Source organism: Petaurus breviceps, unplaced genomic scaffold, assembly GCF_028583685.1.
Source record: "Petaurus breviceps papuanus isolate PSGF00001 unplaced genomic scaffold, PetGlider_PUasm1.0 139, whole genome shotgun sequence".
Classification (NCBI taxonomy): Eukaryota; Metazoa; Chordata; class Mammalia; order Diprotodontia; family Petauridae; genus Petaurus; species Petaurus breviceps.
The window spans coordinates 12813461-12838861 of NW_027185697.1; the positions used below are offsets into that span (position 1 = coordinate 12813461).

The 25401-nt window shown below is 51.1% G+C and overlaps 2 protein-coding genes across 3 annotated transcripts in view; one reads left to right on the top strand and one right to left on the bottom strand.

Moving 5' to 3' along the window:
* The window catches only part of CCT7 (chaperonin containing TCP1 subunit 7), a 132166-nt gene extending 125908 nt beyond the window's left edge, over positions 1 to 6258 (top strand). For both annotated transcript variants that reach the window (XM_069066687.1, XM_069066678.1), the window contains 8 exons: positions 169 to 221; positions 467 to 638; positions 2837 to 3001; positions 3415 to 3603; positions 4217 to 4314; positions 4748 to 4880; positions 5247 to 5453; positions 5906 to 6258. In XM_069066687.1, coding sequence (XP_068922788.1) covers positions 169 to 221; positions 467 to 638; positions 2837 to 3001; positions 3415 to 3603; positions 4217 to 4314; positions 4748 to 4880; positions 5247 to 5453; positions 5906 to 6124 — 1236 coding nt within the window. In that variant the 3' untranslated portion in view covers positions 6125 to 6258. The remainder of the gene's footprint in view (positions 1 to 168; positions 222 to 466; positions 639 to 2836; positions 3002 to 3414; positions 3604 to 4216; positions 4315 to 4747; positions 4881 to 5246; positions 5454 to 5905) is intronic.
* Positions 6259 to 7468: 1210 nt separating this feature from the next.
* FBXO41 (F-box protein 41) overlaps positions 7469 to 25401 on the bottom strand; it is a 30674-nt gene continuing 12741 nt past the window's right edge. Inside the window, exons 9-12 of the mRNA XM_069066700.1 lie at positions 24150 to 24268; positions 23543 to 23701; positions 22561 to 22676; positions 7469 to 12278 (exon numbers count right to left, since the gene is read on the bottom strand). Of these exons, the coding sequence (XP_068922801.1) occupies positions 12216 to 12278; positions 22561 to 22676; positions 23543 to 23701; positions 24150 to 24268 (457 nt within the window). The 3' untranslated portion in view covers positions 7469 to 12215. The remainder of the gene's footprint in view (positions 12279 to 22560; positions 22677 to 23542; positions 23702 to 24149; positions 24269 to 25401) is intronic.

Sequence of the window (25401 nt, forward strand, 5' to 3'; positions counted from 1 at the left end):
AAGCCTTGGGCATCCTCCTGGCCTCCGACACAGCGAGTGGGGCAGGGCCTTGAGAGACTTTTCATTCATGGGGCCTAACTCAGACTTCCAGTCCTTGGGGAACCAGGGCCACCAGGGCCTCGCTTTGTCTGCAAGCCCAAGCGAAGTGGCTTTTTTCCTTCTTGGCAGGCAGTCAGCAAGATCAAGGAGATTGCTGTGGCCATAAAGAATGAGGACAAAGAGTAAGTGCTTGGCGCCTGAAGTCCCTGGCGCCTGCGGGGCAGGTCAGATGCAGAAGCACGTTGCTGTCAGCCTGTGGGCCTGGGGCGTCCTAGGGAGAAGCCTGGCCCGAGCCAAGTGCCGGAACATGGGCTTTAGTTAATGGGCGCCCACAGGCACCATCTGTCCCTAGTCATAGTGTGAAAGGTGGGAGGGGGGGAGGGAAGGCGGCCTTGGAGGGCTGGGCACTGACTGCCCATGTGTGCAGGGAGCAGAGGCGGCTGCTGGAGAAGTGCGCCATGACCGCGCTGAGCTCCAAGCTGATTTCCCAGCAGAAGGCCGCCTTTGCCGTCATGGTGGTGGACGCCGTCATGATGCTTGATGATCTGCTGCAGCTTAAGATGATTGGCATCAAGAAGGTGCAGGGCGGTGCCCTGGAGGTGAGTGCTGCGCTGGGCACGGCCCCCCCCCCCCCCGGGAGGCTGTCACTGTTGGCACCGTCTGGGCTCTCTCGACAGGTGCCTCGGCTGGGATGCTAGGGTTTGTTTTGGGTCACTCCTAGCTGGGCTGCCCCACCTGGTAGATGCAGGGCCAAAGTCTCTTCATTAATGGCTGTGCCCTTGTTGGCACTGTCTTTGAAGCAGTTTGCCATGTCAAATCACCTGGCTCATCTTGAACTTGAAATGACAGTGCTGGAGTCCTTGGATCCAGACAGCCTAACGCGCTCCGGGGGCAGGCGGCCAGCCGCCACCCTTGCTGGGCACTTGGCCATCAGAGGTCGCCTGCAGGTGAAATCACTTTTATTAGAGAATGGCATTGATGGCTTGGGAGGGGAGAAGAGGCAGTGTTGGACAGAGTTAAGGTGAGGGAGACCCTGGAGGGGAGGTGATCTCGGTTATAGGGGAGGAAACCAGCCTTGGCCAGAGACCCACAGATGGTGGAGGAGAGACTTGTGCCCTTGCCATGGGCATTGCTGGCTGTTTTACTGTGATTCTAAAGAGGAAGTGCCTTGTACTGGTGGGCATTGAGTGGCCAGGAAGAAGATTGCAAGTCATTTAACCTTGAGGAGACCCACCCAGTTCCCTAGAGCTTTCCTCTGAAACCATTGTTGACTTACTCAGATTGATGGAATCTGAGAGCTAGGGGTTCTTTTGTTTCTGATGACATTTTATTTTCAGTTCTGAATGCTCCCCCTCCTCTCCCTGTGGAGAAGGCAAGAATAACAAAGTCCATTATAGACATGTACATCCCACAGAAAAGATTTCTGCATTAGCCACATCCAAAGAGAGAGAGAAAGAGAGGAGAAAATAAGCTTCAGTCTGCCCTCAAGTCCATCAGCCCTATCCATATCTTCTAGAGAAGAGAGCCTAGACATGAGGAGGGGTCTGAGTGAGCTGAGGAAGGCTGAAAAAGGGAGTCAGGCCTCCTCAGAGGGCCGTGTTCTGGCCACACCTTTACTGTGTGGAGCTCAGGGAGTCAGCTTAATGCCAGGCTCTTGTCTGGTCTGCACAGAGAATCATGGGTTCATTAAAGGAAATAAAACCAGGAACTTTGGATCTACCTGCCCAATGTCTGTGGAATAGAAATGCTGGCCCAGAAAAGGATGGGCACCTGCAGTGAGGAGGGTGGCATGTGGCCGGGGGAGGGGGGTAGTTACCAGCCATCAGTCCCCCATGTGCTTCCAGGCCCAAGGCAGCAGTTCATGTGGAAAAGATGAGATTTTACTTTTTGTCTGTTTAACAGAGAGAAAATGCTTATTTGGGAAAACTTCAGCAGCCAGTAGATTTTTTTTTTTTTACAGGAAAACTATCTAATGAAAGACTCACGCATGAATAAATTAATGAAATGTTTCTTAAAATAAAAATGTGATTATAAAGGGAAACAAGGTCATTACTGTTTTCCTTTGAGGCAGGACAGGCATTTCTAGACTTTTCCTAACTAAAATTGCCTCACTTTTCAAGGAGAAAGATGGGAGGGGCAGCTAGGTGGCTCAGTGAATAGAGCACTGGTCGTGGAGTCAGAAGGACCTGAGTTCAAATCCAGCCTCAGAGACTTGATACTTAGTAACTGTGTGACCTTGGGCAAGTCACTTAACCCCAATTGCCCCGCCTTCCCCCCTCTAAAAAAAAAAAAAAAAGAAAGATGGGATCTGGTCAATCAGGTGTGGGCTTCAAGGTCACTCAGGCCGCTGGCATGATGGCAGTCAGAGCTGGGTGCCCTCAGTGGAGGCCTGGAGATCTGAATAAGTAAGTAGGCAGTGCCATGACTGGAGTGTGTATTGTTTTGGGTATTAATTTTAGAAAAGACTTTGAGAAGCTAACAGGGAAACTTCACCCAGATGAAGAGCCAGGGGCTCCTGCTTGCCTCTGAGTCAGTGAGGAGGCATTGTAGAGGTTCTGATTTATGCATGACATATGGAGAAACTTCTGCCCATTTGAGGGGACCCTCGTGGGAAAAGGGCGGCCTCTAGAGGTTCCTGCTCAGGTTTCCTTGAGGCTGGAGGCCTGTTTGGAAGGTCGTCCTGGGCATTTGGGGTGGCATGGCTGGGCTTAAGGGAATCTGCCCTCAGGCCTCTCTCCTGCCAGCCTCTGCATCCACACAAACCACCACAGGCCTAACACTGTCAACTTGCTTCCAGGAGTCCCAGCTGGTGGCTGGCGTTGCTTTCAAGAAAACGTTCTCTTACGCTGGCTTTGAGATGCAGCCCAAGAAGTACACCAACCCCACGATCGCCTTGCTGAATGTCGAGCTGGAGCTGAAGGCCGAGAAGGACAATGCCGAAGTCCGAGTACACACTGTGGAGGTAGGCCCCATGGGACCGAGGCCTGCCTAGTGCCTGGTTAGGGGCCCGTGGTCCCTCACTGGTCCATGCTACTTTCTCAGTGGTTTCTCCTTTGAGGCAAGGGGGTGGGCTGTAGGAGCACTCCTAAAGCTGTCTCCTTAGCTCTCATGATCTCGTGCCTGTGGTCAAAGACACATCCCTGAAGGAGGCTCTGGGGCTTAGGCCACTGGGGAAGGGGATTTGGGGTGCTGGAGGGAGGAGGTGAAGACGTGAGCCTTCCCTGCAGTGGTTGCTGGGGGATCCGCCCTCCTCTCTGGGGTTGCATCCTTCTATTCCGGGTCTTGATTTGCTGGCTGTGCTCCCCTCCCAGGTGTTCCTGGGGTGTTAGGAGATGACGAGCTGAGCCCTGGGCCTCTCTTTTTGCCTTTGGATAGGATTACCAAGCCATCGTGGATGCCGAGTGGAACATCTTATACGACAAGTTAGAGAAAATTTATAACTCAGGGGCCAAAGTCGTCTTGTCCAAGCTTCCCATTGGAGATGTGGCTACCCAGTATTTTGCTGATCGGGACATGTTCTGTGCTGGCCGAGTCCTAGAGGAAGATCTGCGCAGGACGATGATGGTAAGAGCTTGTCAAGGACTCTGCTGAGATTGGGGAGCCCAGCCTCACCCTGGTCATCTTGTGACCAGAGTCTCTGAAACAAATGGCTGATCCCTAGATAGCTTTGCCCAAGCCCCCAGCGTGCTCCTCAGCTGCCTGACTCCTTCCAGTCTCAAGTATGTATCCTGGGAATAAGCTCTCGTTTTCTCATCATCCTAAGCAAGGTATAATTAGGGAGGGACGTCTGCTGCTCCCTAAAATCCTAAGGAATTCTATGGCCTGAGCCTTGTGCCAGGATCCCCCTCCAGTGGTAGAGGGAGCCTCTCAAGCTGGCTGCTCCCCCTGCCCTCGGCAGCTGCCTTCCCAGAAGGCCCTGTCAGTCCTAGAGGCATCCACACAGCTGCTGGCTTTGGCTTCAAGGCGGAGCTTCCACCATGCCAAGTGAGCTCTTCCTGTGGCTCTCTGGAGTTTTTATTGGATTCTCCCCTCCTGCAGTGGAGACCTCTGCATTGTAGCTGCTCCCTTCAGATGGACACAGGGAGGGCAGAGGAAATGCCCTGCCTCTGCACCAACTCGGGGAATGGGAGGTCCTGCCCCAGCCTCCTTAAACCACGATGCTTCCTCCCCTCCCCAGGCCTGCGGGGGCTCCATCCAGACCAGTGTCAATTCTCTGAGCCCTGACGTGCTGGGCAGCTGCCAGCTCTTTGAGGAGACACAGATTGGAGGAGAGAGGTGAGCCTGCCGCCCTCAGGGGGCTTGGGCTGCTCTGGTAGGAGTTTGTCGTGGAGTGCGCTGGTCACTCTGCTGCTGTAGTCAGCAGAGATTCAGGAAGCTTGCCTCTCTGTGGGGGGAGGAGGGGAGAGATGGAGGAATGGTGCCAAGACAAGGTGCAGGGGGCAGTGAGTGGGCATGGGGGCTAATGAGCATGGAGCTACTGGCTGGCTCTCAAATCCTGCATCTCCCCTTAGGGAGGCCGAGGCCCTGGAGTGGGCAGGGAGGCTTGTCCTGCTCACCAGAGTCTGGGGATTTGGGGCTTGGAGGGAGAGCTCTTTGGTAACAGTGTCCTGACCTAGCCCAGAGGCAAGCAGGTGTGCTGAGGAGATTGCAGGCCTCCCAGGGCTAGAGGAAGTAAGGGGGCTTGTCTTGGGGCCTTCTCCCCTGTCAGGTACAACTTCTTCACTGGCTGCCCCAAGGCCAAAACCTGCACGATCATCCTTCGAGGGGGTGCCGAGCAGTTCATGGAGGAGACAGAGCGCTCCCTCCACGATGCCATCATGATCGTCCGCAGAGCCATTAAGGTGTGTGGCCGGCTGGTGGCCTTGTCCTAGGGGCCCCGGGGGGCTGGGCAGCAGAGGCTTCAGGGGGCACTGGGGTGAGGGCATGGCAGGGGCTGTGTCCCCAGGGCCAGGGAACAGCCCCACCTGCTCTGTTGTGACACTCTGGGAGATACCTGAACTCCCTTCTCTCTCCAGCACCCCAGGAGGTAGTTAGCAGCGTTTGGCCAGCCATCATGTGCCTGGCTAGGCTGTGCAGGGGCTCCCGAGGCAGGGACAGGTCAGGCTGGCATCCGGTGGTGGTGGGCCGCAGGGTCCTCTCGCAGAGGCTCTTGCCTGGGCAGGGCCTGTTGGCATTGCACCCCCCAGCGGGCTCTGGCTTCTCTGCAGAATGATTCAGTGGTCGCAGGGGGTGGCGCAATCGAGATGGAGCTCTCCAAATACTTGCGGGACTACTCGAGGACCATCCCTGGCAAGCAGCAGCTGCTGATCGGGGCTTACGCCAAGGCCCTGGAGATCATCCCCAGACAGCTGTGTGACAACGCTGGCTTCGATGCCACCAACATCCTCAACAAGCTCCGGGCCAAGCATGCGCAGGTGGGTCCCCACCCTGGGGGGAGGGGCTCTGCTGGCAGACTTTCAGATAGACACCTTAGGAAAGTATTGGGGATGGGGGAGGCAGCGTGGCCCACGCCTGGCCTTGTGGAGGTCATGGAATCTCAGAGCTGGAAGGCCCCAAGAATGCCCACCACGACACTGGACAAAGCCTTGTTACCTACGTCTCTGAGGCCGGTGTCCTGCTTTGCTCTGGTGCTCTCATCATGCCCAGAGGATCCGTGGGTACAGTCCAGGTGTGAGATTCGGTGCCAGGAGTGGATGGATGTCTGCTACTGACCTTGGGCAGGATGCAGGTGCCCCCCCCAGCATTCACAGGGTGTGTGGGCCGGGCTGTGGCCAGGGAGTGCCTTCCTCAGAGCCCTGGGCTCAGGGGCTGCTTGTCCTGGTCAGCCCCATGTGGTTGACTGAGGCCCCTGTACTGTCTGTCCCAGGGTGGCATGTGGTATGGTGTAGACATCAACAATGAGGACATTGCAGACAACTTTGAAGCCTTCGTGTGGGAGCCCGCCATGGTCCGCATCAATGCCCTCACTGCTGCTTCTGAGGCCGCCTGCCTCATCGTGTCTGTGGATGAGACCATTAAGAACCCGCGCTCCACTGTGGACGGGCCCCCTGTGGGCCGGGGCCGGGGCCGGGGCCGCCCTCACTGAAGAAGGCCCTTCTGCTTCCCCCAGCTGTCTGCAGGGCGGGCACAGTTAGTTGGTGTTGAGGGGCAAGAGGGGACAAATGCACTTGGCTCTGTTCTCCTGGAAGGTTATTTAAATAAAACTCAAGGCCTGGGTCATTGTGGAGGGCGGATTCTTTGGACCCAGGAATGGGTCCCGGAGGGTGAAGTGTCGCAGAGGCTCGGTGCGGTTGTACCTTGGGGGCTGGGATGTGTCCTACCCAAAATCCTTCTGGGCCTTGGCCAGAGCAGAAGCTGGGAGGCTGTGAACTGGTGGGATGGGTGGCGGAGCAGGGTGAAAGGGGCTGTATGTAGGTGAGGGCTTCTTCCTGGGGCTTCCCAGGAACTTGAACTGTTAGTCTCCTATGCCTGTCATTTTACAGTGGGGGCTGAGGTGACTTGTTGAGGTCCAGTACTGGGCACAGTCATCACAGCAGACCCTGTGCCCCCACCCCTCAAACTGCTCTCTCTCTTGTCAGGGAGCACTTGTGTTTCCACAGCTCTAACTTTTCCTCTTTAGCCTGGGGGGTAGGGGATGGGATCCTTCCTTCTGGGAGGCCGATGGGGGGGAGAGCTGGGGAAGGGCAGTCCCAGGTAACCCTGGGAGCTATCCCCAAGTGGAATGGATGGGCTACTTCTTGGGGACGGCTTCAAGGCAAAGCTGGCCACCATGGGCCGCTTTGGTGTGGGAAGCCTGTTGCAGCTCAACCTGGAGTTCTCTGGGGTAGGAGCCAGTGGGGAGGTCCCCAGCCTCCCCCATTCCCCACATTTTAATCCAAATTCAAGGCTTGGTTGGTGATAGTTGGCCCATTTTACTGATGGAATTAGAGGGGCAGTGTGGGTTGTTTTGGGAGGCCTTGTGCTTTGCCACTGTCAAGGGTCCTGGTTACCTAACCCTTCTGGCCTGTGACCAGGCCTGTTGAGTGGGTCATTATTGTCTGGTACTACTAGAGGCCTCCTTCCTGACCTCCAGTTAGAGCCTAGGCTTTGCCCTAATGCCTGAACACAGGATAGGCTCCCCGCCTCCCCCAGGATGTGTCTAGCTCACCAGGTGAGCAGCTCCCAAAAGGGGCTGGTTGCTGGGGGGGTGGGCAGGCCCTTAAGGCAGGGCCTAGGGCTTCAGCGTGCACAGGGCAGTGTCCCCTCCTATACTGCAAATATGGTGTCACCTGGACCTAGCACCTTTGGCATTACATCATTCTGGCTATCCGACCAGCATTTATTAGATGTCTGCTGTGTACACCTTGAGACACTTATTCCCCACTCCACCAATTCAGTCCCAGCCCTCTGCCTCCCCCGCCCCGCAAGCTTGTGTCCAGGGAGCCACAACCAGTTTTCAGAATCTTTATTGGACACCCAGTCGTTAGCTGGGATGCCGCGTGAGGTCCTCAGATACGTACACGCTCAGAATACATTCGGCAAAGGGTACGAAGCAACAACACCAAAGTGCATCTATGGGTGATGCTGGAGCGGAGCCCCCGGGGCGGAACAAGAGGGAGACCCCAGAGGGGCGGGGGAGGGAACCCTTTGGTGTTCAGGCTCCGTGGCCTGGACGGGGGCGGGTTTGGAACCCTGTGCTATCTTTATTGGGGGCGGGGAAAGGGGGAGGCCGCCCTCGGTAGGGGGGACCTTTTCTGCCCAGCTCAGACCTTTTTCTGACCAAAGGCCGAGCAGCCAGGTATCCACTTGAGCTGAGGGAAAGGGGTGGGGGGTGGGGAGATCTGGCCTGATTGTCAGAGGCCCTAGTTGGGAGAGACCAAGATGGACTGGGGCCCCAAGGAAGGAGACGAGGGTGGAGGAGGAGGGTTTGCGTTAGGTTTTCTTTTCTGGCCCCAGGAATTCAATTGGCTCTGAGTCCCCACTCCCCCCTCGACTGGGGGGAGGGGGAGGGACCAAGACTGGAACCAGTATGTCCATCCATAATAAATAATATATACACACTCCATATAGAAATATATAAATCAACATAGGCCTTGGGGCGGGGCAGGGTGCATGGTACCTCCCAGGCTGTTGGCCCTCCACGATTCGGTATTTATGACCACTTGTGGGTGATGGGCAAGCCTTGGCTTCTAGTTGCAATGTACCTGCTTACCTGAGGCGCCCCCTCACCAGGCCAGGTTCATCGCCCTCTGAACCATCCCGCCCCCAGTAGTCTGGAGTCCCTGGGCCCATCACTTCGTTGGGGCTGTGGTACAGTGGGGATCTCCTGCAAAGCGGTGATTTCTCTGCTCCAAGAAGGGGGATGGTAGGCCACTGGGGAGCCTCAGTGGGAAGGGGGTCAGAACTGGGGGAGAGGGGCAGGATTTTCCTTTCCCACAATTGTTTACTAAGGAGCTGAGCTAAATTGAGGAAGGAAGATGCGGCTATAGGTTACGTGGATGTCTGTGCCCGCCAGCTCTGGTGTTGGGCCCACTCTCCCCTGCCCAAGTTCTCCATCGCCATGAGGAGGAGTTGAGATGCCCTACACTTAGTGGGTGACTGGCCCCGGCTGTGGCCCTTGATATTCCTGGGGGGGGGGTCTTCTCTTACCTTTCCCCTCCCCCACCTCAGCATCTCATTTCTGTGAAGGTAGCTGGGGGGGGGCCAAAATAAAGTGCTTCAAGCAGACCCCCCTAAGACCCTGGCAAGGGTTTGGGTGATGCCCTTTCCTGAGGGAGGCATTGCTGAAGAGCAGAGCTTGGGTCTTCACCCCAGTAACCCAGGCTCCTGAGGATGATGGGAACAGGACAGGGTTAATGGACCCAAGTCATTGCCCTTTATGGTCAGCACCCTAAGCCCCAACTCTGATTGTCCAACAGGCAAAAACAATGAAAACCTAGATCTTTGTTGGTAGGGATGTCCCCCTCCTCCCCCAGTGTGGCAACGAGGGTATTGAGAAGCCATGGCCCTGAAATGTCAGAAAACCCAGAAGTAGACAGTGAGGAGAGTGTGTGTGTGTGTGTGCGCGCGTGTGTGCCACTCCCACCACCCCCCTCATTTTACAGAGGAAACTGAAGCCTGGAGGCAGTTACATAGGTAGTAAGTAGGAAGGCCTAGACCAAGTCCTCTGGACCTAAGGACACTGGAGACGCATGCCCGTGAAGGCCCACATGAGTCAGTGTCCATGGATACACACCCCTATTCCCTACAGTCAGAGGGTAATAGGGAGGCTGTGGGCGCAATGGTCTCTAGACCTGGGTCAGGGGACCAGACGCAATGCCAGATGTCCCTGAACCAGGAGAGACCTCCCTTGTGCTTTTCTCAGGGACTGGGGAGGAAAGTTCAGAGTATCTTTGATTTAGAGTGGGAAGGGCCCTTAGTGGCCACGTGCTCTGTCTTCATTTTACAGATGAGGAAACTGAGTCTTAAGAGAAGTAAAATGACTTGTAAAGTCACAGCTAGCAAGCAGCAGAGTGGGCATTTACCCCTAAGTCCTCTCAACTGAATTCAGCCACCAAAGTTCCTTTTGCTGCCATCTTGGGTGGGGGTTCATTTCTAGAGATGATGACCAGAGGGTCTCCTCCTGGGCAAAGAGGGCTGTGGACAGCCCAAGGAACAGCCACCTACCCTGCTGATGGGGGGAACGGGGTGGGGAGGATCATCAGAGGAACCTTGTGCTTTCTCATTTCAGTCTCCTCTCCCTGTCCTTCCCCCTCCTTGGAAAGGGTCGGGGCAGTGGGGGAAGTGGGAGGGCTGGGAGAGAGTAGGGCATGGGGCTGGGGAGGCAGAGGTGAAGCATGACAGGGTTAGTTGGGGCCTAAGGTAAAGATAGAGAAATCCTCCAGCCCCCAGGCTCCTGGAGAGGCAGAGGGAGAGGGGAGAACAAAAAGGAGAGTGAGAGATGGAGAGAGATGTTGACACATGGAATAAGAGATGAGTGGAGAAGCAGAGGCAGAGACCACCATGCGAGCCTGCCCATGAAAGTGCCCTTCGCTGAGGGCCACATTCCCTGGGGACCTGCTCCTGAGGCCTTCCTTTGCTGGATGTCTCACTTAGCCTTGGGTGGGGCTCAGGTCCCAGAAGAAGATTGGGCCAGGGGCAAGACCAGAGCTATCAGAGAAGTCCTCAAAATGCCCAGTCAGGTCTGCAGGGCTGAGACAGCCCTGGTCAGCCGAGGAGGGACGTAGCTCAGGCAGTCAGAACTTCACCAATGAAGCTTTGTGAAACTCCGCCCCCTGCTCCCCTGTGCCCTGTGAAGGGCACAGTGAGATTCAATGATTTTTCTGAAGCTGGGAGGGCTTTCCATTCACTCCTACCCCCTTCATTTTACAGGTGGGGAAACAGACCCAGCTGAGATTTGTCCAGGGTCATATAGCTGGTAACTAGTGGTCAAAAACCCAGGTCCTTTGACTCCAAATTTGGATTTCTTTCTACTGTTTGAGGAAAAGTGTGCCTGGTTTCTGCGGTCTGGCCTCTCCGAGAGCAGAGAGAGAGGAAGAATGAGAGAGGGAGAGAGAGAGAGAAACAGAGATGGGGAGAGTGACATAGAGACAGATGGAGAAACAGAGATGGAGGGAGGGAGGGAGGGAGGGAGAGAGAGAGAGAGAGAGACAGAGAGAGAGAGAGAGAGAGAGAGAAACCAAAACCAAAACCGTAGGGGTCAGCCATGCTTCTCTCAAGCCTAGACTCATACCCAGATTCCCTGACAGTGAACCCCTAGCAGGGTCCCAGGATGAGAGGTCCTAGACCTAAGTCAATCAGATGTAATTTCTTAGGAGACATAGAGGGCAGGAGGAAGCCTGATTTCACACCCTAGGTTAAGCTCCTCCAAGCTGCCTCCCTCTGCCTCTACCTCTACCAATATATCAGTATATACTGAAACATCCAATTCATTATAGCACCCCCTCCCCCCAAGAAAACAGCCCTGTTCTTCCTTCTGCCGTTTCCCTCCCCCAGGGCACAGTGTGGGTGGGCTAGGCTTCCCAGGACCTCCTTACTGCAGAGCCCTGGGCTTCCCCTCAGGCAGAGGCTCCCTGGGAAGGATTTGTGTGTTGGGGGATTCAGGTCAAGGTCAAGGTCAGGGTCTAGAGTGGAGAGCTCAGAAACATGCACATTATATAACTCTGCTTTAAAATCTCTGGATCGTCTTACAGAAATAAATATTAACTCTGTCATCTCCGCCTGGCCATCCCCAGACTCACTGGAGGCAGCCATGGCAGGGGCCAGCGTTGTCCCCTGGAATCTGGAGAGGTGGCCAGGGTCCCCAAGGTGGGGGGGGTGAAGGTTTAGGGACTGGGCAAAGATGTCAGACTAGTCCCCTCCCCCTATCCCTCTGGAGAGCTGCTGTGGGTCCCAGGCATGTCCTGTGCCACCCAGGCCCACCTGTAGTTTCCATGGAGACTGGTGGCAGAGGGGGACCCAGGGTCCTGCTGGGTTGCTCCCTTGATGCACCACTGGGACCGAGCTTGGTGTTGGTACCCTCCACCAGATTGGTGATGAGAGAATGAAAGGGGGCCCCATGGCCCACAACCTTGATAGATCAGCTACAGGAAACAGCCCTGGGAGTGGGGCTCAGAGACCAAGGGTCTAGGGAGGCAGTCGGGGTTTATTGCAGGACCCCCTGAAGGAAAGGGCCAGGACAGGGTATAGGAAGTCAGTGCCTGCCTCTGCTGGTGACTGGAGCTCCCTATCCTCTGAGGGGCTCTGAATCAGCCCCTGTTCTGCTAGGGTTACTTGGGTCAGCAGGGCATACCGCCCTGGGGTTATCAACAGGGGCCCAAGAGGAGATGGTAGCTTCAATCCAAGAGCCCTTCTTGAGGGAGGCAGTGCCTGGGGTGGATGCTTAGGCAAGGGGGCACTGAACTCCAGGATCTCAAGGAAGGAGAAGAGGCCCCCCCCCCCACCAAACCATCAACTCCATAGCAGATGATATTCCATACGACTGACCCAGAGTTCAGACAGAAGGCCCCTGGAAGGGACCAAGGTCTCTCTGGTCCCAAGACCAGCACCCGCTAACTGGTCGCTTGAGGTCAAGTCCAAACCTGCATCCCTTGGGTGGGGGTGTCCAAAGATGTTGCCTGCTGGAGGCCTGGGTTCACTCCAGAGCCTCTGGGTAGACGTGGTGGGTGAGGGGTGCCCACTGGCCCCCCTGTCCGGGGTTAGCAGCCACCTTCCACCTTGATGTGTAAGATCTTGGAGAATCCTGGTCGACGTCTTAGTGCCTGGGGAGAGGAGAAAGGGTCAGGAACCTGGTCATATATGCACCAGAGACAGAGGCCGGGCCTGGCTTGGCTTGAGCTTCCCTCCCCTGCCCAATGCTCTGGGTGAAATGTCACTCCATCCCCTGGCCCAAGTGCCTCCATTCATAAAAGGTGCAAGTATAGCCAGAAAGCTCTCCCAGGATGGATGATGGTGATGGGAGCTCAAGAAGAGGCTGGCAAAGGGCTTCAGAGAATAGGACTGGCTGGCAGGTGGTTCATGAGCCTTCCAGAAGCCTCCTCACTAAAACCACAAATAATCGCCATAGACCAGGGCTTCCCAAACTTTCTTTTGACTATTTCGATAACTATTTCAGTCTGATTGGATTCCTTTGTAATCCTACTTTATTTTATGTATTTAAATACATTATTCAAGAAGGGTTCTATAGGCTTCCTCAGATGCCATGGGGGTGCAGGACCCACAAAAGGGGGGTAAAGCTCTGCCACAGACCATATTAGTATAATACTTTTTCAAGGGATTTTCACTCCCTTTCCCCCATAATCTGCCTTGTAAGTAGATGTGATTAGACTTGCTTTGGATTGAGATGTAGTCTATATAGTCACTACAGGGATTTTCCCAAAGCAGATCTGAGCATGTCATTCCCCTCCTCAATTAATTTCAATGGCATGGCAAGCCCAAAGCATTATGGTTGGAGGAGGAGGCTGAAGAGAATCAAGCAGTCCTTTTAAATCAGTCCCTAGGGGCAGCCAGGTGGCTCAGTGAGTAAGAGCACCGACCCCAGCGTCGGGATGACCTGGGGATCGAATCTAGGCTCAGATACTTAGCACCACACCCAGAAATAACTGGCCGTGTAACCTTGAGCAAGTTACTTAACCCCAATTGCTTTAAAAAAAAATCAGTCCCTAAAATGATTTGCTGGGGATATGTGATGGTATTGAGGAAGTGACTCAGATTCAAGCATTAGCCTACCAAGGCTCCGGACAGAGAGGATTGTGCTAAGGGGAAGAGTTCAAACACAGACTAATGCCGTGGGCGCCAATTGGCTTCATGGCTTATGCTGGGTTGCTGGAAAGTAAAGAGTATAGGAACTGACATATGTCTCTCCTTATGAAGAGAAAGTAGCCTGATGACTCCTGGGGTTGGGGAAGTGACGGCCCTGCCTTTTTAACAGAGCTGACACTCAGATTCTAAGTGGAAAGAAATAAGGCTCAGCCTACTTTTCCTCCTATAGGCAAGAGGACGTCAGCTGAGGACTTGAGCCCAGGAGATTCAGAAAAGTGGGAGCAGCAGAATGTTACACCCGCTGGAGAGGGAGCCAGCAGAGGATTGCTCTCCTTAGGGAGCTCAGCCAGGAAGGGCAGTGCCATGACGTCACCAGAAGGCATCACTGGGCTTGCCTGGAATATGCCCTGGTCCCCTAAGAGAGATCCATCTGCATGTCCCACTCCCTGCCGATTTGTGTGTCTTTGTGGTAGGTTTGTGGGGAAGGAGGAGAAAGGTTTAATTGCCATCTTTTCATGAGGCTATTTTATTACATTCTTTTACGATAAAGTAATTATGTCCTCTGACTAGCCACAATGTTAAGCACATTGGTGGGGGCTTCTACGTTATGGTTTTGAGTGGATACTGATCTACAAAATATCCTGAAACTGGCATAGATTCCTGGGGATGCCCCACGGAGGAGGGGTGATCCAGGCGCTACATCGTTTAGGCTTGTCTGGGGTCTCCATTTTGCTTGTCCTGTTTAATGCAGGCATCTAGAGAGGGGGAAAAATTCTCTTCAGGTCACTAATGAACAGGCACTTTCTGATGTGTGCTTATGTGTTTGAGGCCAGCTACTGAAAATAGCTATTATACTATTTGTGGAAAATGCACTCAGGTGTTTATCAACACTGCAGAATGCCTGGGTTACAATGGGATGGGAAAATCAGGTCTAGGAGCTATCATGGATATGGTTGGAAGCTTGGGGCACACTAAGGTCTTAGAAGTGACTTTTGATTATGATGACAATGATATGCTGAGAACAATTGGTGAGGGAGGGGGAGAGATGGAAAGTACCCAATGTGGAATGTAGGGCTGGAGAAGGAGTCATGGCACAATGTACGGTGCTCCCAACCCCGCCCCTCACCTAGAGCATCTCCTTGGATCACAGTGCAACGATAGTGTCGACTCCAGCAGATCCAGGTACAGAATGGATGATGAAGGATGGAGTGCAGACACTAAGGTGGTATACCAACACTAAGAAAGGGGACTGAGGAGGGAAGGTTTTCAGGGGAGTGGCCCATCTAACAAAGGAGGAGAACCCTCTGAGGCCAGGCTTGAACATATCACAGTTGGGATAAGTGGATGGTATAGGGCCAACCCAGAAAAACATGGGGGATTATTAGCAAGTGCATATACTGAAAATGTAATGCTTTCAGATTTTTGGATGTCAGTGGATACTGCAGCTGATCTCCCTGTGATTACCTTCCCTCTTGGTATATATCTTGTGTGTACCTAGTTATTTCTGGTTGTCTCCCTCATTAGAATGTAAAGTCCTTGTGGGAAACAATTGTTTTTTTCTTTTCTTTGTACTCCCAGTGCTTAGCACGTTACTTGGGGTAGAAAGCAGAGACACACGTACATCAGTAAAATCTCACAGAGAAAGATGATAGCGTCTTATGAGCAGGATTGACTCATAAAGCAAATGGAAAGCATGGTGAGAGATCCAGTTTAAGCAACATCATCTTGAGGGCATTTAAGGATAAAAAAGAAAGGAGGATAAGAAACAAGAAAATTGGAAAAGATCTGCAAAGACTTTTGTAACAAACTCTTTTCACAGTCAAGGAAAAGTGGAGACCTCACACTTAGATTCTATAATCACAGTCCCAGATGTGCCCAGAAGGGAAATGGAATTGGTAGAAATGAAAACAGACAAGTCTAGACTAAGAGGAGACAGAATAAGCTTGTGCTGGAAGCAGCACAATTCTGAGGACATCAAGGGACTGGTTTTTAAGGTGCCAGTAGGAGGGGAGATACAAATATGAAAGATGTGGGAAAATCTAGGCCTTTAGTGTTACCAAAAAAAGGAATCTGAGACACCAATATCTACCAAGCCATAAGCTTACTCATATAAGCATTAATAAATGCTTGTGGATTAAATGGGAACTGGTTGTTGGGCAGCCAATTTGCCAGCACAGGGAAAGCTGACAACACCTGAGGTGTGCCTAACCATCTCCCAGTAAAGGGAGAGCTCTCTGTTTGGGTTAAGGATAGAGAAGCTTCTGCTAAGGGCCATGATTAGGGAGACAGCGCCTGTATGTACCAGGCTAGCTCAAGGTCTCAAGAGCATACATGAGATTTTGTTATTGATAAAGCTGCAGCTTCATCAATGGTAAGAACAGTTTCCCAGCTACAATTGGGTAAAAGAGTTGTACAGTTGGTACAACTGATGTGGAAGAAGAGGATCAGAGGAAGGAAGATTTGCTAATAAAACAGAAAATAGCCCCATGGGGTTCTAAGACATCTTTCCTGGTATGATAGGTCATTGATGTCAAGTGAGGAGGAAGGAGCTCATTGTCAATGCTGGTGCAATATCCTAGCCAGGGGGAAGTGGGTAGTGTACCCAAAGAGCAGTGTTCAACTTAGGGTCTGCTTCAACAACTCTAAACCTTGGCAAGATTGACTCAGAAGAATGCCTTCTGGGATATGGAGGATTAGACCAACTGAGAGAAGTGTGAGTGGATGGTACAATCCAAGAGTACCATAGTCTGCATGCTCAAAGGGGGTAGAATGGGAAAAGCCTAGGAAGATGCAGACTGTGTTAACTATTGGGCACTGAATGAAGGAACTCTACCATGCCATAAGTTCAAGATGCCCTAGACTGTGGTTTTATTATTGGAAAAAAAAGAAAGGAGAAATAAATAGAAACACAAACATTGTTTTCAGGTCATTTGATTCTTAAAATAACCTTGTGAAGTAAGTACTATTAATATCCGTATTTTACAGATAAAGAGACTGAGGTAGACAGAAGTGACTTATCCAGGGTCACATAGAGGATCTGAGGCAGGGTTCAAACTCATATCTTCATGGCGCCAGCAGAAGGGAGAAGAAGATAGCTTTTATCTGCCCAGTAGGATGATTCTACCATTTTGAAAGTAGGCCCCAAGGAATCTCAAGGGAGCCAGTCATGTTTCAGTGGCTTAGGACACAGGAACTACCTGACATTGGCATATCTGAACCAATCTGTCAATCAGCAAGTCCTTGTGAAGCAGCTGTCCTGTGCCAGGTCCTATGCCAAGTTCTATGCCAGGCCCTCTGTGAGGTGCTGGGGGTACAAAGACAGAAAATGGGAGTCTTTGCTCTCAAGGAGCATCTGTGTTGTCAGAATGACCTCATCCTTTCTGGAACATGAAAAAGGTGTCCGGTTGGTTGGAAACCGTTGGTTTGCAGCATCAGTGGGAAAGTCTAAGTTTTTAAGAGCCTCTGTCCAGTCCCTGGGTGGTAGTGTGTCAAGAAAGTGTAAATACAGATTTACTGTAATTACTGAGTGGAAGTGCATGCTGGTCAACCATGTCTAAGGAATCATCACCAACTGAAGACTTTCCTGGGACTTGGAGGTTATCAGAAATTTGTTATTATGCTATCACTGCTAAGCCTCTCAATAATCTCCCTCGTGGTCCTATGTTTGGGAAGAACTGAATGCAGGAGGGGCAAGAAAGGTCAGCCCACCCCATAGACACAATTTGGAGATTTTGGAATGAGAAGTATGAACAAGTTTTCAAAGACTTGGTAAAATGCCTCACCCAAGGGTTAATGTTGCCTTAGGCAGATGCAGGTAAGATATTTGCATGGCATGGCCACGCTAGGCTGGCATGGGGCCAGCTTTGTGCCAAGAGAATCATGGTCACAAGAACTCTATGACAGTGAGGCTCATTATCCCAAACACAAATTGGAGTTCTTGGTGTTGAAGGGAGATGTCTATCTTTGAGAAGTCCTTTGAGTGAGTGAATAGTACAAGTACTGGACACTGTCTCCCAAGGGTGGGTAGAGGCACCAGTCAGTTAGGAGTTCAGTCTACATTCTAGGTAGGGAAGACCAATGAGGAAACATTCCCTGTTCAGTAGATGGTGTGTCTGAAATCAGCAATAAAGTGCCATTGACCACCTGGGACTCCCATTGGAAAGTGCACCATCAGTGTTGGCATGACCAGTAACATAACCATCGCCTATGGCCTAGTCATGGCTGCAGCTCAGAGAAGTTCTAATAGATACATTGATGGTATGATGCTCAAATTCATGGTCAAGACCTTGGGCAAGGGCAGAGAGTTCTGCCCAGAAACCTCTATGTGCAGTGGGCACGTGAGATAATGGATTGATGGGAAGCCATCTTAGGCCAAAGACTGGGCCACTTGCCAGATTATAAAGTAGGCCCAGAGAGGGGATGGGGCCCTACACAACAAAATAATGCATTGCAAACTCCTATTGCCTATTGGGGAGGTAGAGAGAGTCCCAGGTGAGCAGGAAGACAAGAGAACTGGATGGTTGGAGAAATGGATTCTAGGAAGAGTTGCCTTCTTACAATCTGTAGAGGCCATTAGTGGGAGGTAATAATAGCTCAGTAGATAGTGATTCAGATGAAGAAGAAACTGAGTGTCCTGCATATTGGAAGGCAGAGGGATGAAGAGGCAAGAGCCCTAGCTCAGGACCTGGACCTGGGTTTAAATCCCCATCTCTGATGCTTATTATTGTGCAACCTTGGACATGTGAATCAATTTCCCTGGGCCTCATTTTCCTCATCTGTAAAATGGGGAGGGGGTGTAGTAGATAGCATCTGAGGTCCCCTCCAACCTTAGACCTGTGAACCTTTGGTACCCACTGGAGGGTTAGAGAACTCAGTCTAGTGTATCCCAGATGCAGAAAGACTTCTCTTCAAACAATGAAGAGGGATGAACCCAGACATAGCCCCTTTCTAACCTGCTAATCCAGTTGTGGAGGCCCTGAGGGAATGGGGGGATTTTATAGAACCTGGAGACTATAAGATTCAGGCTGAGACTTCCACAAACCCAGGGATGGGATGGCAAGCCAGTGGTCCATGGATACTGAACTGTCAGCCTGGGCCTTCCATAAGGTCAGGAGGCACTGTAGAAGTCCCAGACCTGTAGGGGCAGTGACTTATGATGTTTTGGGAAAAATGGAAGAAGTGGTTACTCATGTAAAGAAGATTACCCAGAAATATGTTATAGGCTACTTTCTGTATTCTGCATGTACACACATATCATGGTGTACCTGACATAATTTGTAGGGAGTACAAATTTTTAATTGTTGGGGAAAACATAGAGCTGCTCAAAATCTGGGAGGCTTGTTAGCACAAACACACACACATACACACACACACACAGAGCCTCATAGGATCCTAGATTTGGACCCCAAAGGTCTTCAAAGGTCATCTAGCCCAATCCCCTTATTTTATACATGAGGAAAACAAGGCCAAGAGGGGGGTGGTGACCCACTCAGAGTCATGTAGGCAGTGAATCCAAACTTGGGTCCTTTGACTCCAAATTCAGTACTCTTTCCCCTCTTCCATAACTGCCTCTCTAATCATCCTCATCCTCATCATCATGAATATGGACCTGGAACGAGACAAGGACTGTGTCTGCTCATATTCTGTGCTTGTGGAGAGGCATTTGCATGATGAAACTCAAAGAATTTCAGGGGCCTGAGGAAAATGGAAGTTAGTGCTCCAAATCTGCATCTTGTAGCTACATGGAAGGCTATGGATGGTGAAGCTCTCCAGACACTATTTGCAAACTACATCGAGCTGGCTGCTTCAAGCCCCTGAACATCACAAGGCCACCCATGTGGGATCCATAATCACTCTCAAGCGTTTAGCATTACCATCCACAAATGAAATACAAAGTGGATGAATAATTCCTACTGTTTGGACAATGATATGCAGTTGAATGGCTTCCCTATTGAATCTATCTATCTAGATATCTATCCATCCATCTTTAAATATATATACATTTTTATATGTGCACATGTATATATACACCGTGCACATATTTGTATATATGCATGTGCTCTTATATAGGTTTTAATCTGGCCTCAGAAACTTAATAGCTGTGTGACCCTGAACAAGTCACTTCACCTCTGCCTCAGTTTCCTTGTCTGTAAAATGGCACAGTCAGTGTCACTTCACCTCTGTCTGCTGCAGTTCCCTTGTCTGTACAATAGAAATGATAATCGCACACACCAGGGATGTTTTGAGGATAAAACGAGATTATATTTGTAAAAAGCACTTAGCATAGTGCCTGGTGCTTAGCCAGCACTATGTAACCTAGCATTATACATACAAGTGTGTGTATACATGTAGATGCTGTAAACGGACAATAAGCTCGGCTCGGAAGTAAGAACAGGCTCCATTTAGAGAACCACAAAATTCTTTTTGCAACCTTAAGTTTCCCCCAGAAAATTAAACCTCAAACAAACTGACCATGGCGGGCTCAGGAGAACCCACATCGAGGATGCCCACAGAGGTCATGGGAGAGCGCCTGGGAGCCGTGGTCAGAAGATACTGCACTGTGAGCAGAGGATTGCTCAGGGAAAGCAGAGAGAAAGATGTAAAATAGTCGTAGGAGCTAAAAAAAGAGGAGAACACAGGATGGCCATGAGGAAGAGTCAGCCATAAGCACTGGACGCTGCCCATTCTCCACCAGTTTCCTTGTGATGTCAAGGGGAGGAAGGAAGGAAGCAAACATTTCTTACACACCTACTGTGTGCTAGGCACTGTGCTTTACAAACGTGATCTCGTGTGGTCCTCATGGTATCCTTGGGGGCGCGTGCTATTACGCTATTCTGCTTCCTGTTTTACAGTGGAGGCAAACAGAGGTTGAGTAGCTTGCCCAGGGTCACACAGCTAGCAAGGGTCTCAGTCAGGACTTGAACTCAGAGGCACGGATGAAGGCCCTACACACTGGGTGAATCGCCTGTTACAAAATTATAGGAGAATATGGACAAAAGTAGCATGAGGTGAAGATGAGTTACCCTCTGCAATAATCACAGGCATTTATATAACTCTTTAAAGGGCTTTACATAGTTTAACTCATTGGATCCTAGTGACAGTCCTGGGAGGCAGGTGCTATTATTATCCCCATTTTACAGATGAGGAAATTGAGGCAAACACAGGTTAAGTGACTCACCAAGGTCACACAACTAGGAAGTGCTTGAGGTTGGATTTGAGCTCAGGTCTTCCTGACTCCAGGCCTAGCAATTTATCCCCTGGAACACCTAGCTGCCTCTGGAGGGAATACTCACATTGATAAAATTGAATATTAGAATTAGGAAGTCCTCTTGACTCAAAAGTCATAGGTATTTGTGGCAATGACTTTGATTCTGCTAATAGGAAGGGGGAAAATTCAAGATAGATTCAAGGTCTGTGCGTTCTAATTAGCTCGCTGGCAGTTTTATGTTCCAAAAGAGCTAAGCCCCTGTCAGAGAAGACTGGAAGTTAATAAGCCTCTCTTCTTCTGATGAGAAAGCAGCTGAGGTTTTCTGTTTTAGTTCATGTACTGCATGTGTGTGAAGGCTTGGGCTTTCAAAAAGGCTTGATGCTTAGGCCCTGGAGGATATGCTGGGAGAAAAGAGAGGGAGGGAGGGAGGAGGAAAGGAGAGACACAGAGAGACAGAGAGCTGCAGGAAAGTGGCATGATCCCCAGGTTTAAGACCGAGACAGAAGAGTGTCAGCAGGGAGCAGACTGAGAGGGCAATGCCATGACTAGGAGACATTAGTATCTCTATTTTGAGCTTTTCTTGACATGACTTTGACCCCTTTATGTGTCCACTCTTCCTACTGATGCCCTGTGTATCTGCAGGACAGTGTGACTAAGATTTATGGAAGGGGAAGATTATTCTCTCACTACTTTTCTTACGACCTGTGTCCTTTGGCTGACTGATGGAAGTAAACACATCAGTGGGGGCTCATCAGCTTCGGTTCTGAACGGATGAAGACTTAGAATGTCTTACATCTAGAATAGCTTTTCTGGGGTGGGAAGGGTCTCATGTTGCGTGAGGGGAAGAGAGTAGTCCAGCTTGGCGGGTACATCTAGTATGTGGAAGAGTTTAATAGTTGATAAGCCTGGAGAAGGTAAAGTGGCACCAGACTGTGGGGGGCGTCAAATTCTAGGCAAAGGAGTACAATATTGACTTGAGAAGACTCGAGAAAGGGCCATCTGTTGTGATCTTTGCAGTGACTTGTCTTTAAGGATTTTGAAGGGCTGTCCCACAGAATAGGGAACATAGGTTAGAGCTGGAGCAGCCCTTTGGAGGTCATAGATCCAGAGGCCATCAGAAGTCTTCCAGTTCAACCTTTCCATTTTATAGAAGAAATTAAGGCCAAGAATGCTGGAGTGACTTGCCCAGGATCACACAGCTAGAAATGATTTGGGTCTCCCTGACCCCAAGTCCAGCACTCCCCCCACTGCCCCATGATGGTGTTCTCGCCCTGGTCCTAGGGGCAGAAGGAGGAACATTATGGACTGGTGGCTTCCTCCTCCTTGGAGATCTTTAATCAAGAGCTGGTATGTTGTCAAGGGGAAGTAAAGGGTATTAAGAACGAGGGCATGGGTCAAGAATGGCAAACACGGCAGACAGGTCAGGAAAAAGAAGGTCAGCAAAAAACCCCATTAGAATGAGTGATCAGGAGGTCACTGGTGACCCCACCCCACCTGTCTTTGGTCCAATGCACAGAAGTGCCTGAAAGAACAAGAGACGAGGAGTAGGTGTGGGAGACAGGTGAGCTCTCAGGTGCAGGATGGCTTGGGGAATCGCCCACACTGCCAAAGTCTTCGAGGGGCTCTAGGAAGTGATGTACTTACCCCTATCATCCTCATTCACCTCTCATCACTCCTTTTCTCCCATCCTTGTCACCCTCTTACCATGCTCTAAATATGGATATTTCCCTGAGGACCATGGCCTTTGTGTCTGGGGTTTGGGAAAGGAAGATGCATCCCTCACTTCCAACACCTTTAGGAGTTTATAACATCAGCTGGCCAATTTTAGTCTTTATACATCAAGCCTGCAGGGGCTCTAGGATCTCAGGTTGTCCTCAGATGAAAGCCGACCCATCCCATTCCTTAGAGGATAAGAGGGTTTTTCTTAGGAGTGTTCCCCACCTCTATTCTGCCTTCCCCTGGTCCCTGTCATTTTAGAGATTGAATCTTTATACACTCCACACCAGAAGCAAGTTCTGTGATAGTCACATTAGAGAAAATGGGGGTCAGACACAGCTTCCCTCCAACCTCCTCACCTGGAGCTTGGTCACCATTTCCTCAAACAGCTTCCGGGCTTCCGGGCTCCCAGGTTCTTTGAAGTAATCCACAATCCCAATCTGTACCACAATGGATTTGAGGTTCCGGCAAACACCTGGGAAGGAGCAGGGAGAGAGAAGATGATACGGGTCTTGGCTGGCACATGACCCAGAACTTGGGGAATGAGGGAATGTCAAGCCTCTCAGACATCAGGGCCAACCTATACTATTACATTAATACCCCAAATTCAGATGCCAAAGGAAAGGTTGGGGATTTTTACCTGGATTTACAGAGGACTAGCAAATTATGCATTCATTCATTTTTTTCTCGATTCATTAATCCATCCAACCATCCATTCAGTAATCCATCCTTCCCTTCATTCATTCACAAATCCACCCACTCATCTATCCCTCCATTCATTAATCCATCCATCTTTTCATTCATTAATCCATCTGTCTTTCTAGTCATTCATGAATCAACCCAGCCATCCTTCTTATCATTAATACAATCACCCATCCCTTCCTCATTCACTAATCCGTCCACTCATCTCTCCACTCATTTATCTCCCCACCCATCCTAACTTCCACTCATTAATTCATCCATCCATCTCTGCATTCATTAATCCATCCACCCCTCCATTCATTAATCACTCTATCCCTCTACTCATTAATCCAACCATCCATCCATCTCTCCACTCATTAACCTGTCCATTCACCTATCAAACATTTACAAAACAGCTCCATGTGCAAAGCACTGAGATGTGGAGATAACTAAGCACCCCAGCATTGAAAGCCACAAAGAGCCTGTCCCCATCAGCCCGAGTTCCCACTGGCTTCTTCCTAGAGACCCCAAGCCTCACCCCTCACCCCTGTGACTGGTTATATTGGCATGTGATTGACACATGAGCCCCAGTAGGACAAGACCAAGCATGGTGGGACATGCTGACTGTGAGGAGTGCTCCTGCTTCCCCTGCCCACTCACTGTTGAAATGCAGCAAGGCCTTTGGGGTGACGGGCGTGGCTGTGAGCACCAGCATTTCCAGGCCCTTCAGCCCCTCTCTGCAGACCTCAGCTGCCACCTCCTGGGTGATCTCTGCCACGTGGTCTAGCTCCAATACCTGAAGCCTCAGGCAGTTCCGGGCTGGAGGTGAGTAGAGGGAAACCGAGGAAAGGTCAGGGCTGAGCAGCAACTTCCTACATCTCCTGGCCAGCTTGGCTTTAAGGGGAGACAGTCTGATCTACGGCTAAGCCAATCTCCAGCCTCTCAGTAAAAGGACTGCCCTCACTTCCTGCCACCCCCTCCCCCAACCAGAATAGAGCCCCCCCCCGGGACATGAACCACTAAAAACTCTACAGGGTTTTTCTCAGCCTCTCTTCAGTCTTGCTAAGTCATGTCCTCAGTCTTCATGCCTCAGACTCTGGGTCACTCCCTGCTCCTTGGGCCCCACCGGAACCTCCCTCTTTCCAAGATGTGGCCACACTGCTCCAAGCTGTAGGCATGGATCATTTGGCTTTCTGAAGGGAATAACTCAGGGGCAGGAACTCCCAGGTAATAAAGACTTATACCCTCCCCTTGGTGGGGGACTTACCAAGCGATGCCAGGCCCTGCACACCACAGCCTGCCCCTCCTACACCCAGGGCCCTCAGGTGGGGCCAGCATCTCCCTATCATCTGCAGGCACCGGTTACTGAAGCGTGTGGGCTGCTGGCTAGAAGACAGGGTGGGGGGAGCAAAAGTGGGGAGTGAGAGGAGAGGTCAGAGTAGCCATTGGAAGTACTCAAGGTCCTCAACCCATCCCTCTAAACTGTCTCTCTGCATTTGGCAACTTGGCCTATGTCTCCTCTTCCAGCAAGGCTTCCTAGATCTATCTGTCCCACCCTGCCTCCCCATGAGGCTCCAATCTCTGTCCCAAAATGCATCATTAATCCTGCACAGTACTACCCTGAGTCCACTTGTCTTTGTCTCCAACTCTTTAGTTCTCCACAGATTTAGAGGCTCTGGAGACCTGGAACCTTAATAGGCCCTGTCAGCGGTGGGATGTGGAGGCCAGAAAACCTAACAGAATTCTGGGCTATGTAGAGAAGGGACGGAGCTTTCACATATCAGGATGTGACATATCATGGTCACATATGATCATGGTCCTGCTGTGCTCCTCCCTGGGTAGACCTCCTCTGGAGCAGCGGTCAGTTCTGGGCACTGAAGTTTTAGGCAGACTCTGACAAGCCAGAGTGTCCTCCTTAGGGAGGGCAGCCAGGATGGTGAAGCCTTTCTCCTGCATTCGACGTCACCTCCTTGCCCCGTTCTCTCCTTCCAGATTGTGGTCACTTCCTCTCTGGCCCCCCTGCTCCTGCCCAGGGCCCTGCCAGCCTGACAGGTGGGGATCTCAGTCACCTCTGACGTCCAGGCAGGCTCCAACCATGCTTCATTTTACTCCCTGCATATCTGCTCACCTGGGGGCCTTTGCTTCTTGTCTGTTCCACCCCCTCCCCTGCCACTTTATTTCTGAAATCGTAATCTAATCACTACCGCCATTGAAAAGGGTAAATCAGTCTACTCCCCATCCCTGAGATGCCCCAAACTAAAGCATCCCTCCCTGGTCCCCCATTGATGCTGTCCTCCTCATTAGAACATTAGAACGTCCTCCATTTAAGAGTTATATGAAACAAAGTGTCAACGCCATTGAGTGAAGTCTCTGCTTTTCTCTTACCTACATTTCCCAACATAGCATTTCCCCCTCTCCCTTCTCAGAGAGCCATCTATGGTTACAGAGTTACACAGTGCCTGGTAGCCATGGGCGCTTAATAGATGTGGGCTGATTGATTGGAATGAAGGGGGGGGGGA